Below are 16,463 nucleotides of genomic sequence, written 5' to 3'. Positions count from 1 at the left end.
ACAAAAGTGAAGTTAAAAATGCAATCTGAATAGCTTATTTCCTAGTCTCACTAATAATATTTAGAATTTTCCAAATAATTCTTCAATCTATTTCTATTTCTTGTGTATAAAGGTTTTGCTTAAGTTCTCTGTCAGTTGTCACTAATTTTAAAAAAATCAATTACTGACGAAACTTTGTAGAATGGATGGCAACTGCCTGTTGTGGAGACACAAGTATAGAAGACGACATTTCAAAAGCCGTCCACCTTTCATCTTCATGTCAGTGTGTGTGTGGGTGCTGACGGTTTTTTATAGTGTTCTGGTGGATTGTGGAGAGCATGTTGTGATTGGTTGGATTATCACTATTTCTGATTGGAGATTTCTTGTAGATTCAACCGATGGCAGCCACAGGTTACTCACCTCTAATCTGGAATCTCTGTTAAGGTCTAACAGTGTTAATATAGAATTATTCTTTTATTTTTCTTCTCTTCCAGAATTTGTCTGTGTTGATGATTCTAGTTTTCTCACAGTTTATTCTGTGTCCAGTTGATGTGGCATGCTCTGCAACAGCTGAATTTTGTGTTTTCATGAGTCTTGTACTACCTTTATGTTCTTTTATTCTTGTCACGAGTTTCCTTCCCATTTCTCCAATGTATGTATCATTGCAGGAACATGAAATTTCATAGATGACGTTTTTGAGATTCTCTTTGGTAGGTCGTTGTTTGTTTTTTACCAGAATGGACCTTAAGGTATTGTTGGATTTCCACCAGACTTCTATGTTGAATTTTTTGGCTATGTGTTTGAGTTTTTCACTGAAATGTTGTAGGTATGGTAGATAAATGGTGGTACTGATGGTAAATTTCTGATCTTTTCTTTCTGCCGTGGTTTTTTTTCAAGGAGTTTTTGATGAAGGAGGAGGTGTAACCATTCTGTTCAAATCTCTCTATGATCTTTAGGCATTCTGCTTCGATGGATGTCTTATCACAGATATTTTCTGCTCTCTTGTTTAGGCATTGGATTATACCATGTTTTATCAAGATTGAATGTTAGGACTGGAAGTGTAGGTATCTGTCCATTTTCTGAATACAGTTGTGGTTATTTGTCTTGCTTGTTTGCTGATGAATATGTCAAGAACTGATAGACTGTTTTATTTCTCTATTTCCACAGTGAAGTGGATTCTTTTGTCTATGGAATTGAGAAAATTTGCAACACAAATAAAAGAACATAAAAGATAGTACAAGACTCATGAAAACACAAAATTCAGCCGTTGAAGAGCATGCCACATCAACTGGACACAGAATAAACTGGGAGAAAACTAGAATCATTGACATAGACAAATTCTGGTAGCCAAGAAAAATAAAAAAATCATTTTATATTAACACTATTAAATCTTCACTTAACAGAGATTCTGGATTAGAGGTAAGTAACCTGCAGCTGCCATTGATTGAATCTACAGGAAATCTCTCCTCCAATCAGAAACAGTGATAAATCAACCAATCACAACATGCTCTCCACAATCCATCAGGGCACTATAAAAGACCATCAGCACCTACACACACACACACTGAATTGAAGATAAAAGGCTGAAGATTTTCGAAATGTCATCCTCTACACTTGTGTCTCCACAACAGGCAGTTGCTGTCCACTGTATAAAGTTTCATCATGAATACTCTGCCTAAACAATCAATAAAAGAATATATATATATACACTCTTCTGTCTCTTGAATTTTTTGTTCCTTGAAAAGCTAACAAATAAATAATTTTCAAAAACCTTTTGTTTTATAAAACATTTACAGTTGGTTGTACACTTCAAATACAACATCCAATGTAAGAGTTCAAAACAAGCATTGTACTAATGTGTACATTCATTCTGTATCATTTTACTATACCATTATTTTTGCTTCACTTTTTACTTTCCAATAGATTCTTACCTCCTCTCAAATAACAGCTAGGATCCTACACTGACCTGGTGAAGGAGCTGGTGTAACATAATCAAGATAAGCCGTCTTAAGAAAGCACCCAGAGGAAGCCTATGTGAGTATATGAATAAATAATATGGAAAACTGAAACATTTCTGATCCATGAAATTGAAGTGATGCAATAAGGGAAAAAATCACAGGAGGAACCCAATAATTAAATGAAGGGGCTACTGGTGTATGGTGGCTAGGGTATGGTGGACAGACCATATTGGGGAGTTTTACCATAACCAATATCAACTGTGCTTTGATATGAATGCTCAACCATTGGTAGAAAGAGGGTCCTCTACAGTTCACCTCGGACATGCGAACTGGAAGGAAAAAAAATCTTATGATCCAAGAACAGACAGGAGAAAGGTGGACAACAATGTGGCAGTTCAACTCCAGTCCAAAACCAGGCAAAACTGGGAATGAATCATCTAGTCTTTGGTAGAAGAAGGGTACTTGGGTCACTCACATATGAGGACTTATATAGCTGGTACAGCTCCAAACAACCCTTTTACCCCCCCTTCCCTGAACCAACAATGAACATCCAGCAGAAATCATCCAGTCCATAATCAGATAGCAATCTGGAAAAAACATCAGGTCCAAGATAGGAGGAGTTTTTATGTGAAAACCACACCAGCTGAACAATGAGTGGACCTGAGAACAATCATGAGGAAGTCTTCATAGTCCACTACTCCAGCAGTTAGGAGCTAGTGAGTGGTAAGGATTCTCATATTTCACTGGAATAATGGGAAGAAATACATTAGTGAGTTCAAAGGAACAAAACACTGGAGACAGTGCAATGAATGACCATGAAACCTTATACTGAAAACCAGACTGTTCCTGATACAGCTAAACCAGGGTGCAGCAGAGATGTGCAGCAGTCCCTTTCTGCTTTACTCATGTTAGTCCAGGAGTCTCAAGTAAACACAATTATGATGCAAAACATTATGAGGAAAACCTATAAGTGGTCTTGCAGAACACACCATCTCAATGGTAGACATTATTGACCTGAATGGCCATAAAGTGCAGATTTAAAAATAAGTACACTTAATAAGACGACACATGCCACTGAGCAGGATCTGTATATATGAGATAAGCTCCAGTAAAAATGAATAGTATAGAAAGAGCACCTACTTACTCACTAAGAAACTGTGTAGTTCAAAATGGTGACAGAAAGAAGACAGTAATCTGTAGAGCAGAAAAATGGTAAGATGATGCAGATAATGTGAGATAAACGTAGAGGGAGTAGTCCACGTGCCAAAAGAAACTTTATCTTCCAAAGGACAATGGAACTGGTTAAGCCAGGGTCATGGTAAGATGATAGATTTGATGAGAGTAGACTTGGAAGGGATGACAATCATCAGGATAAAGGGAAGAATAAATTAGACAAATTAGCTAGCAAATCCAATTCATAAGTGCAATAAGATAAATATCATGAGAAAGACAAGGACTCAAATGAATAAAGAAATAAAACCATGAAAGGGAGCAGTGTGAGACGTACAACAAAAGAGAGAGCACGGACAAGACATAAGAGGCAATCCACATGAGAACAAGAATAATTGTGCCAGAGTGGAAAACATCAGGGCATAAATCTTCATGGCAAAAATCACTCAGAGAAAAAAAGAATAGCCTTGCACAAAACATGAATACAGGAAAGATGAAGCAGATACAGGAGAACTGAGGTTCTGAAGTATTGGGATCTAATTAAAATTCTCTTCTGCCTTTGTGAACTCATCTGCTCTGAGCCAAAGCTAGGGCTTCCATATTATGTGGGGTTTGAGGCATACTAACCCCAGAATACAATTGGTTCATAAATCTACTGGCATGAATATCTGGTGATAGGAGTGGGAGAAAATATTGAAATGAAGGTGTCTCACTTAAAAGAAAAGGAAAGCTAAAAAAACAAATAAAAGACAAGAACAAAATATAACAAACCTGGCTGATGAACTCCAGGAAAAGAGAAAGAGGCTTGGGCTCATCCATTGGAACTAAACAACCAAAATGACCAAGTGATATAAGATAAGAAGAGGAAAAAAGCTGTTGAAGTCATCATTTTCTTGTTCAGGCATCTATGAACAAGGCATGACAGAATAAACTTCAGACAAATCTGAAGCATGCATAAAAGCCAACTCCTACCAAATTTTCACTGATAATTGCAGGCCTGAAGCCATTGTAGACGAAGTAAGAGTACCTGCTGCAGGATCAGAAGTAGTAGTAGTAACATAACACTCTCAATTTATTATACCATATTTTTCAGTGTATAAGAAGCACATTTTTTATGGGAAACAACTGTGGAACAGCGTTCAGTTAGGGAGACCTTTTTGTTTAACTTAAATTAGACATTGTACTAACAATACTAGAAGATAGCTTTGAAAACAGGGGTGCATCTTATACACCAAAAAATATGGTAATTATGAGTGGAAATAATAAATTTCCAACAGTTTCAGCTAAAACAATTATTAAAGGCATGTGATATGAATGTGTATAAAGGAGAAATTAGAGAACTGAGGTGTAACAAACTATGTTCTACAAAGAAACAAGCAACTGATCGAAATTCCATGGTTAAAACGTGAGTGAAAAACACATCTAAACAACATGAGCATCAGTCTCAAAATGAGGTTCAGCTAAGCTGCATAAAGGAAGTCAGCTGTGCTATTAGTTGGGTGGTGCTCCTACTGGTAGAAGGTTGTCACATGCTCATTTGCATGCTATCATGCAGTTGCCTCATGTGAAAACACATGAGAGTAGGTGGGAGAATACAAATATAGTGGTGAGGAAAAATTTCACATATGGAGGTCAGTGCAAGTTGAGAAAAACTGTTACATGAGAGGAGGTATGATATTGGAATCATGGTTTTTCCACCAGAAAAAAAAAATATCATACTGAATTTATGATATATTTCAGACTACTCTTATCACAAGAATTAGCACATGGAATAATGGATACATACTTAGCACAACACTAGTTAGTATTAGTAAGTATGGATATTACTGTAGCTATGTTATATGTATAATTGTATGTTTTAGATTGAATAAATGATCTGTTTCATTTGTTCTTAAAGAAAGCCTTTTAATGGCATAACTCATGAAAAAGAACAGAAAAAATCAATAAATCAAAGACTTGTGTTGTTTATCAACTGACATAATTTCAAGCCAGTACAAAAACGCAAGGGTACTTCAAATAACAAGACTTAATTATATACATGTAGATATTGTATTTTGACCATTAAAAGCTTTGTAAAATATTTCATTAATTAATGAATGTATTTTAATAATAGCACATATTCACCCAACCTTCTTAATACACTTATTATACTTGGTATAATGTGGATTCCTTACTGTATTGATAGCACACAAATTTAACTTAAAAGTAGTCAAAATTTAAATTCGTTAATAATATGTTATTGAAATTAAATTTACAAGAAACAGACGATTGAAATATTTCCCCATGAACTTACTGATAAAAACTGGTCACTGATATTACAGTTTAAGTTGCATTTATTCAATTTCTTGTAACTGTTTTAGTTTAATATATATTATTTATAAACTGTCTCGTGATAAATACATTATTGTTACATTTTCTTAACTTTCATGCTTTGGAATGTTTTCAACACTTTAAAACATTTTATCATCCTTAAAGTTAATTCTTGCAGTCTCTGTGTCTTCTGCTCAAAATCCCCATGCTTCAGTTTCAGTGAAGCTGAAAAACTCATACTAAGATAACGTAATCAGAGGGGCTTGCTTTTTATCTATATTAAGGGGTAAGCTGAAATCTATAGCTAACTCTAAGGTTCTAAGACTTACTGTGGCTGGGGAGGCACGTGTGGTATGAGCAAGAGGATTTCCATCACTATCAATAGCAGTATGTTGGACTAGGTAGGCGCCACCTGCTTGATGAGCCAATAGCTGTCCTTGGATACCAACTGCACTGGCACTAACTGTGCTTCCAACCTACACAACCAGCCAGTATACTTGAGATAATTTTAACTAAATGACAATTTGAAATAGACAGCTTATCTATTTCATTTTCATAACTAAGAAATCCACCTTGCCAAGATTATTTTTAAAATCTTACTAAAAATAACATAATTTCAACAATATTAATTAATGGTATGTTTTGAAATGTAAACATGCTTTTAACTTATTTGGGGGTTGAAGGATAGATTTTTGTTTTCAAAAATCTATATAAATTGGTAAAAGATAAGTTTACATAATATCATGCTTGTCCCACTAATAAGTTTCCAAAATTAATTATTTAAATACTGGTTACTCATGTTTAACTTAGCTGAAAAATATTGCATTTAGAAATAACATCAACCTTTCACATTAGAGAAAATAAATATCTATAAAGAGTTATTTTTTACTCACTCAACCTATTAAAAAAAAAAGAAGTTACAACATGAAATACATCATCACTGAGGTATCCAAAATAATGGATGAACATTTTACTAGATGATCTTATAATCTCTTGCTTTGCCTATAAACAGTTTCTCCAGCTGCAGAAAGCAACTGACTTCAAGTGGCATCACAGTTAGAGTTAATTACTGAAGGTAAGTCCATTAACTGTGTTGTAATTGATAGATATGACAACACATAAAGACACATCATACAGATTAGTGGTCATCGAGCCTCAGGAAGCACCAGTGGTTTAACTATGTGAGGTACCTATGTGCACATATATTGATTTTGTTGTTGTTGTTTATTATTAGTACCTGAGAATAAGTGACAGCAGTTCCAGTACTATAATAGGCTGCTGCTGTGGCTGGACTGTACATAGTTGCTGAATCTGTGACACTGTACACTGGATATCCTGTTCTGAAACAGAAAACCAGAAAGTGACTACAATGAATTATTATATTTATAAATAACTTAATTTAATATATTTGACATTTCTAGAAGTAGGATGTGTGAAACACTGAAAGTTTTCAAAGTCATCATATTAGAAAACTATAACATGAAACTACTAAACATTATGAACAGTCAGGAAACAATATAATGAAAAAGTAGAATATTCTCAAAAAATAGTTAAAAATGTAAGATCACACTAAAAATATTCAGATACACTTATATTTACTATAAATAACAGAATTAACAAAAAGGTACACCACAGTAAAATTATATATGCCTCCTAGAAGAATCAAGCTCCTTATCAAAGATCACTAAAATAACTTTTTAATTGCTACAATGTAAGAATGGTTGCTCTACATTACGTTTGTGTTTGTAAAATATAATTTTAACAATGAAATAGCAGGTGATATGTGGGAAGTACATACATTGAAGCATTTGTTCCTCCAAACATTTCAGGATCACTTCCATCATCTACGTACTGTACATATGTGGGTTGTGCAGCCTGAAGAGCCACAGTACCTTGTCCTTGTCCATCTGGTTGAGGAACTTAATGACAACCATAATGTACAGGATATAAATTTCTTAAAGACGTCAATCATAATTATTTAATAATTTCTAACAGAGGAGTTACTAAAAATCTTCAATAAAAATTACAATTAATAATTATTAGTCTTTATAACAGGCAAACAACAAAAATTCTTTATGACACTCTGCCTTAGGTAGTCAATTGGATATCCTCCTTATTAGGGGTTTATTTGACCCTCATCCAAAGAACATCTAAAAAGTTTGGACCTGCTTAGTGAATTACTAAGCACTGATGCAGAAATGGACAACCACGTTACAAAACAAAATAAAAGATAAAAGTTACCAAACTCCAGATATAATGTACATTATAAACGTTTGATTTACAGAAATATTTAGTGAATAAAAACAAATGGCTTCTTCCTGCTACAATTTTTCCATGATGTTAAACAAAGGCACACATACAAACAAAACAGGATACTTCAATTATGCTAGCATTGTACAAGATTTTTTTAAAACTACACTATACTTTACATTAGAATATATTTGACTCACCAGCTACAGCTATAAACTGACGAGTTCCACCAGTAGAACTTGCTTGTACCACAACACTTTGTTGCTGTGTCTGAAGTTGTTGGTTCCGAGACTGAGAATGGGAAGGAGCCACCACGGCTACTGTTACAGTGGTTCTGGAACCTTGTGATGACTGCTCCTGTTGATCTTGAGCAACTGAGACCACTTTCTGAGTTCCTGAGTGATTGGATGCCTGAGTTCTAGACACCTGAGAGTAAGTTATATATTTCATAAAAGTGCGATAAATTTATTTTTTATCTTTCAGTTTATATCTGCAGTACATCCTCTTTAGAATATTGGTATCTTATTGACTCATGTTCTTTTGAACATTATACTTGCTTAATAATATGAAAGTTAAGGAAAATTCATATTGAACCCTCAATTTTACCATGTTAAAGTTATCATTCCAGTTTGTTTTGCTTAGATGTAAAATTATAATAAAGCAAAATTATGCAACAACCGTCACCATGAGGCATTACAAATGACTAATAAAATGTTACTTTACTCTTACATTATTTTAAAATTATATTAAGGATTAAAGTCATAAAATCTTAAAATCTTAAATATGTAACACACACACACACACACATATATATATATCAATGACACTTTTATATTATAAGAAAAAGCAGTTTACACCTGTGGTAAAATCCTGGTGTACCTGTGTTTTCATAGGCATTTCTTATAATTTAATATAGAAAGTTATGGAGATTTTGTATTATCTTACAAAGCTTGTTCACTATTTTATAAAAATATCTGATGTAATTTTTTTTACAAAGGGGAAGGCTAAATGTGGTTTCAAACCTAGGGCTTACAGTCTGAAAATCTTGAAATAGCATTAACAACACAGGCCTGCAAATTTAAACATTACATAAGTTGGTTTGGTTTTAATAATGCATTTTCTATAATTCAGCTACGCAGTTTTCAAAAGTAATGCCCTTCAGTGGCACAGTTATATGCCAGTAGACTCACACTACTAGAAACTGGGTTTTTTTGATACCCGTGGTGGTCGGAGCACAGATAGCCCATTGTGTAGCTTCGTGCTTAATTCCAAACAAACAAAAAGTTGAAATTTCTTTTTTTTTTCTATCATGTGAGAATTTTTTTCTAAATTGGGAAGAAAAATAGTAATTTAAATGAAATTTACAACATATTTTCCACAACTATAACAGGATATGTTTGGGTCAATTACACAAACTCTTGTTATCATAGTGACAAATAAATAATATTGCAAAGAAAAAATGTCAAGGTGCTAACACACACAAATGTCATCCATACATATAGATTAACAATTAATATTAATAATTTATATACTGGCAGTGTCTCTCTCATGGATTCTAAAATGATCAATAATATTGTCATGTCACAACTGGTCTAGAGAAATCTACAGCTAGTGATTGTCAACATTTTAAGCATAACAAAATGTGTTTGTTTGTTTGTTGAATTTCGCACAAAGCTACTCAAGGGCTATCTGTGCCAGCCATCCCTAATTTAGTAATGTAAGACTAGAGGGAAGGCAGCTAGTCATCACCACCCACTGCTAACTCTTGGGCTACTCTTTTACCAACGAATAGTGGGATTGACTGTCACATTATAATGCCCCCATGGCTGAAAGGGTGAGCATGTTTGGCGTGACGGGATGCGAACCCGCGATCCTCAAATTAAACAAAAAGTGACCAAATTTCAATAAAAATGATTCACTTATGTAAAAGTACATATGTTTTGTGAAAATTCTATACATAATGGAGATAAATGGATATCATTTCTGGATTTATTGTACAGGAATTACTACAGAACATGTAACAATTCCAAGGTAATAAAAGTATGCCTAGCATGGCCACGTGATTAAGGCACTCAACTCGTAATCCGAGGGTCGCAGGTTCGAATCCCCATCACACCAAACATGCTCACCCTTTCACCCATAGGGGCATTATAATGTGGCAGTCAATTCCACTATTCATTGGTAAAAGAGTTTCCCAAGAGTTAGCAGTGAGTGGTGATGATTAGTTGCCTTTCCTCTAGTCTTACACTGCTAAATTTGGGACAGCTAGCGCAGATAGCCCTCCTGTAGCTTTGAGCAAAATTCAAAACAAACCAATACAACTGTTGCAGGCCTGTATAATAATAAATGCCATAAAATGTGATTCTAACTATGTTTCATTATTATTAAGATGTTATTTAGTGTCTTTAAACATTAAAACCTAAAGGAAACTTTTTATTTATAACATTTTTGGAAAATTATTTAGAGCTAACTTTAATTTACTAAAATGTATGCAGAATATAAACTTTATTGTTTCAGTTGTAAAATCTGTAAATATAATATAAAAATACACTCTTTAATACATAATCAAGTTCACGCCATTTTATCTCCGTTTCTAATCTCTAATGCTAATGATTCATCACACTGAAATAGCCTCCCGCAGCAGTAATACGAAACCCGTGGTTAGCACAGAAAAGACAACTTATTGTGTAGATTTGTGTTGAAAAACGAATTTAAATAAGAGTAGAATTATTTTACAACCTCTCCTGAAGTTTAATTATTTTCTTTTACGTATAAAAGTAGGAATGTAAACTTATGCTTAGGAAATAAATTTTGCGAGGCTGCCTATGAAAATACTTTGCATATACACCAAGTTAACCATTCAATTAATATAATGGTTAAGCCCACAATTCATAACCGAATAATCAGGCTTGCATGAAAAAGCTTTATTAGTAAATGCTACGCCACGAAACTCAATGCATTAATTTGCTGTCAAGCTTGCTAATTCAGCAAGTGCATTTATAATCACAGTTACATGTATTTCCAGTAGCAACTTTCCACTCCCGCCTTCAAAATAAAGTTAAAATCAGCGCCCACCCACTTTCGACTCTGCGAGTAACCAATCAATCCATGTTACTATAGGAACAAACTAGGATATTAATTTCCCCGCGATTTGTGCACGTGGCGTTGACCTGCAAATGCATCAACGAAATAATAACTTAGGTATTAAAAGCGACAACTCTTCCAGAAACAGCAATCAAGTAGTTATGAAACAAAGAAACATTAAATAGAAAGTTAATTCACCACAAAAGTTACATCAGTATATATATATTTTTTGCAAGCTCAATATATTTCTTGCTTGATAAAGCAAGCTACCTTCCACTGGCTCCGTGGTAATTCTGAGATCCTATAAAGCCAGAAATCAAGTTTCGATACTCGTGGTTGGCAGAGCAAAGATAGTTTATTGAGTAGCTTCATACTTAACAAGCAAACATTATTTTAATATTTTCTTAACTTGTCCGCAGCACATTACAAAGCAAGGTTTAAAGTTATAAATAACTAATTAAATACTTTTTTTTTAAAGAACGTAAACATTATCACAATTATGCGAGACATATCAATGTTATCTAACATTTTACACCTAGTACTTTTAATCACCAGTTTCTAAAAAACAACAACAACAATAAAACCTTTTCTTTTACTGATAAATTTTATTAACTTTATCGTCTACACTCCACACTTATTCGTCGCTACGTCTTATCTTTCCGAATTGGTCAACTAACCCTTTTTCACCCTCCATATGTTTTACCTTAAGAGTCTCGTTCCCGCCTCCTAGCGTCTAGTGACTTTCATCATGCAGCTCATGCTCATATAATTAGCGTTGAGTTCAATAAGTATATCTAGTTATTGTTAAAATAGGTTAATAAGTATTAAATTTATAAAATGTATAAAACCCAATTGAAATGACGTGATCAGTTGTCAGTTCAAAACTACAGAAATCCTGTATTCAAAATTGATTACATTTTACAACTCAGGGAAATGGGATTTCACCAGTGGCACATTGAAAATCGTAAGTTTCATTCAGGGATATTCGAATATGGCACGGGATATTTCCAAAACTATCGGAGAAGGTGCTCAATAAATTCTGGACAGACTTAACTGGCCATTCAATAACCTAAACACTGACACGAATTTTATTCATTTGAGCAATCTCGTATAGTTAACAGAGAACGATTGTTTGTTGTTATGCGCAAAGCTATACAATGGGTTATCTGTGCTCTTCCCATAAAAGGGAAACCCAAGTTTTAACGTTGTAAACCTGGCTACAAGCCGCTGAGGTCTGCCGGTGGGACAGCAGTCAGTTTATGGATTTACAATGCTAAAATCCGTGGTTCGATTCCACACAGTGGATACAGCAGATAGCTTATGTGACGTTGCTCTACGGTAAAACACATGCAAACAAACTCACTGTTAATCCATTAGATTGGGAGCAGCACATAAGAAACGTAAGTAGTGCAATACTTTTCAGAAACAATCTATACCATATCAAAACTTTCCTCAATAAAACTTCTAATTCTTAAAATGTTTCTTGTGCATTTTTTTCACATATAGCAAGCAATTTTTATATGATTTTTTTCTGTATGAGATTGTATTTATAGTTATCCTGTCTTTTACAATGAATGAGCATAAAAAACCTGTGAAATATTTTAATTTGTTTACATTCACCTGAAAAAAAAACTTTTCATTGTTTTCAGATAAAGATTTGTTTGTTTTGAATTTCGTGCAAAGCTACTCGAGGGCTATCTGCTCTAGCCGTCCCTAATTTATCTAGTCATCACCACCCACCGCCAACTCTTGGGCTACTCTTTTACCAACGAATAGTGGGATTGATCGTCACATTATAACGCCCCCACGGCTGAAAGGGCGAGCATGTTTGGTGTGACCGGCATTCGAACCCGCGACCCTCGGATTACGCGTCGAACGCCTTAACACGCTTGACCATGCCGAGCCCTTTAGATAAAGAATAAGTGCACTACTTTAACATTTATTCATTAATTACATATGATCGTGTTTAGTCTATTTAATTTTAATGTGTATGTTTGTTGTTGTTTTTATAGCAAACCCACATCGAGCTATTTGCTGTGTTTACCAAGGGGAATGGAGCCCCTGATTTTAAACTTCGTAAACCTGTAAACTTACCGATCTCCCACGGTGGGACGTCTAATTCAAATTCGTTTTGTAGTAACAAATTAATAAATGTAATTATAAACGTCGAGAAATCATCAGATAAATGACTATTAGCAAAACTATTTATATACGAGTAAACTATTATAAAAGTTTAAAGACAACTTGAATAGGTAATGAAAGAAACTATTGTAAATTACAACTTTCAACAAGATTAAATTTCTTTCATTACCTATTCAAATCGTTTCCAAATATTTACTTAAAAAAAAGTGGGTTCCTCATCCTCTGACTTAAAATATGTACTTTTCCAATATACACACATGGTTTAGTACATTATGTTAGAAGAGTTTTGAATACTGAGATCAATTAGACTCTTGAGAACCACAGCTGATATTAGTTTGTTTGGAATTTCGCGCAAAGCTACTCGAGGGTCATCTATGCTATCTGTCCCTAATTTAGTAGTGTAAAACTAGAGAGAAGACAGCTAGTCATAACCACCCAACGCCAACTCTTGGGTTATTCTTTTACCAACGAATAGTGGGATTGACCATCACTTTATAATGCCCCCACGGCTGAAAGGGCGAGCATGTTTGGTGTGACGGGGATTTGAACCCGTGACCCTCAGATTACGACTCGAGTATCTTAACCACCTGGCCATGCTGGGCCACAGTTAATATAAAGGCAGTGAAGCGACATATATAAGAATCACATTGTGACATGACTTGGTGTTTTGTAGGTAGTGTGATACCTCCAAAAAATCAGTCTCGTTTGGAAAAGACATGTAAAAGTTCTTTCCAAACCGAAGTATCCTCACACATTCAGATTATAAAGATGTGTTTAGACCAGAAATTAAAATTTCCAATGTGGGGTTATCCTTTCATTTAATGATATGCGAAAAACGAGGATATATGGATAAATCTGGGGCACTAGGAACTTCCAGAAATGGAACTGCAAAAATTCGTACCCCCAACTGCAATAAGCATAACGTAGCATCTTGTAACAGGTGAAAATCCACACTCACAAAGGTAATGGAAAAAGAAATCGACGAATTTCAGTCAACAATGCACAATATAATCAAGGGTAATCTCGAACTCGAAAGAACAACAAAAAATCACATATACAGAAATCGTTTTCTCAACATTTCCATTCAATTTTCAGATATCTCAAGCAGATGAAAAACTTACGGACAGTAATGTTATTCAATATGCACACATATTGGTAAAGTTGCTGGATTTAGCACATGTGGATTTCTATGCGATTGGACTGTCGAGACGGTTCATGAAAAAACCATCGTCCTTCGACACTAGATTGTATAAAGTAGCAGGAAACACAGGAGTACTTTGATCATGACATCCTTACGGCGGTTTGAGTTGTTTGATTTTTCGGGCAAAGCTATACGAAATTTAGCAGTGTAAGACTATCGGGAAGGCAGCTAGTCATCACCACCCACCGCCAACTCGTAGGCTATTCTTTTATCAACAAATAATTGGATTGGCCGTCACACTATATTGCCCCAACGGCCAAAAGGGCGAACATGTTTGGTGTGACATTGATTCGAACCCGCGACCCTCGGATTACGAATCGAGTGCCTTAACCACCTGGCCATGTTGGGCCCCCTTACGGAAGAGGTTTTTGATAAAAGAAACTAGGCTACAAGGCTATGATCAAGATACACAATCGCCAGAGAGAGTATGACCAGACGTGACAGTGTGTACTGTGTCGATGTGGTGAGGCTTCAAAATTATTTTAGTATGACGTATCCAACAAATAGATAAACGTGCTACTGTACCGCACTTCCACTTAAGAACAAACCACGCAAAGTACGATCGTTTTGATAATGATAACAAACAGTTCCAGCTGAAATATATCTATTTTTGTGTTTTGGTGCTTAACTTTTACTTATAAAAGAAAAAGCAAACACCGTAAGACGTGTGTGTCCATAACAGGACTGAAGATCCATCTACAAATATACATTAATGCTGTGAAATAAATCCACTTTGATATTTCTTACAAACTGAGGTACCTGTACCCTGAACGGAAGTTATGTAAATTCATGATTTACTGAAAGGTTATATTACGACATGAAAAGTTGCTTCCTTTATATGAAACCATAAAAACTCTCATAAAAACTGCAAAACCTACAATATGAAACCACATATTTCTATGTATCGCCATGCGGACCCAACAAACCTGCTTGCCAAATTTCGTGAAGATTCATCAACAGGGGGGAAAGTAGTGGCAAAAACGCAAAACTGAAAATTTGTATCTCCCCATGGACCGAATGAACCTGTATATCAAATTTGGTAAAGATCCATCCACAGGATGTGAAGTAGAGGTAAAAAAACGCAAAAACGCCTATAAAAACTGCAAAATGCAAAACTGAAAATTTGTATATACTATCGCATGGGCCTAATCAGCCTGCATACTAATTTTTGTAAAAATCCGTCCATACCCTAAGAAGTAGTTACAAGGACAGACAACAAATAGTACTATTATATTTATACAGATGCATTACGTGTACATTTCATAATGTATATATATATATATATATATATGAATTGAAATTTATTTTTCAGTTAAAAATGCGACTGTGTTGTTAAACATCTATTTTTAACACATGAAAACGATATAAAACACTGTACATCTTACCTGAGCCTGACTTGACTGGGCCACCTGGCTGGATGAACGGGACTGGTGTTGACTTGTTGGTGCATTATTTTCCATCCGACTAGTGCTTATGACTTGCATATCTGCTATAAAACTCTGCGTTGTCATGACGACGACTGCCAAACGCTGTTAGGGCGAACATACTTTCATGAATAAGATGTTTAAACAGCGCTACTGTTGACCGTAGCTTAGCCATCCAAGTATTAGTACTAAAAATTTACAGAACATATACCCATTGATAACTGTGCAAGTAACGTGAACTATTCAACTTTGACAGTTAAAAAACCTAAGGAGTGTAATGCAAACAACGCGGGATGAACAAGTTTGAATACATTGCGTTGCTATAGAAACACGTTTTCCAGCTACGCATGGATACACAAAAGATAAAATGGGTTTGCAAACAACAGCAAATACAACTGATTTTCTTTCGTAGTGTTATTTTTTAGCTTTTTTATTAATTTACGTGAACATATTTCAAATCGGAAAGTGTACTGTCTAAACATTAAATATACTTATTGTTCATATACGACTATGAATAAGATTTTATTTCCATAGTAAAATGCAGAGCTACTTTTGTGATGAGTCGTAACTTGTTCCTTGGAAACATTAAAAATTTAAAATATATGTCATTGTTTTGCGGAAAGAAATTTCATTAAATCACGCACAAAATAAAATTTTAGCTCGAAATCTCAGCATTTATATTTATATTTAATCCGAGAGTACATGGTTCAGGTGCAAACAGTGCGATTCGTACTTTAGGTTTGTGTCTTATCAGAATGACAGTCAAAAAGTCACGTGCAGTACGTGAGTTGGTGGTAGGTGTTGTCGGTCAAACTATTAGCTTTGCGCAGATGGCTTTTATTATAGCTTTGTGCTATAATTCTAAAATCAAAGTACCTAAGTGTATCCGAAAATGAAGGGGCAAAGTTAATTTATTTATTTCAATATTCTTTATTTTTCCTATTA

At 34.7% G+C, this 16,463-nt stretch overlaps 1 protein-coding gene across 2 annotated transcripts in view; it reads right to left on the bottom strand.

Moving 5' to 3' along the window:
* The window catches only part of LOC143223451 (DNA-binding protein RFX2-like), an 84,542-nt gene that overhangs the window by 40,857 nt on the left and 27,222 nt on the right, over window positions 1-16,463 (bottom strand). For both annotated transcript variants that reach the window (XM_076451451.1, XM_076451452.1), the window contains exons 3-7: window positions 15,480-15,623; window positions 7,868-8,093; window positions 7,216-7,336; window positions 6,655-6,757; window positions 5,747-5,893 (exon numbers count right to left, since the gene is read on the bottom strand). In XM_076451451.1, coding sequence (XP_076307566.1) covers window positions 5,747-5,893; window positions 6,655-6,757; window positions 7,216-7,336; window positions 7,868-8,093; window positions 15,480-15,605 — 723 coding nt within the window. In that variant the 5' untranslated portion in view covers window positions 15,606-15,623. The remainder of the gene's footprint in view (window positions 1-5,746; window positions 5,894-6,654; window positions 6,758-7,215; window positions 7,337-7,867; window positions 8,094-15,479; window positions 15,624-16,463) is intronic.

Source organism: Tachypleus tridentatus, chromosome 8 (genome assembly GCF_004210375.1).
Source record: "Tachypleus tridentatus isolate NWPU-2018 chromosome 8, ASM421037v1, whole genome shotgun sequence".
Classification (NCBI taxonomy): domain Eukaryota; kingdom Metazoa; phylum Arthropoda; class Merostomata; order Xiphosura; family Limulidae; genus Tachypleus; species Tachypleus tridentatus.
This window is presented reverse-complemented; position numbering and strand designations above follow the sequence as displayed.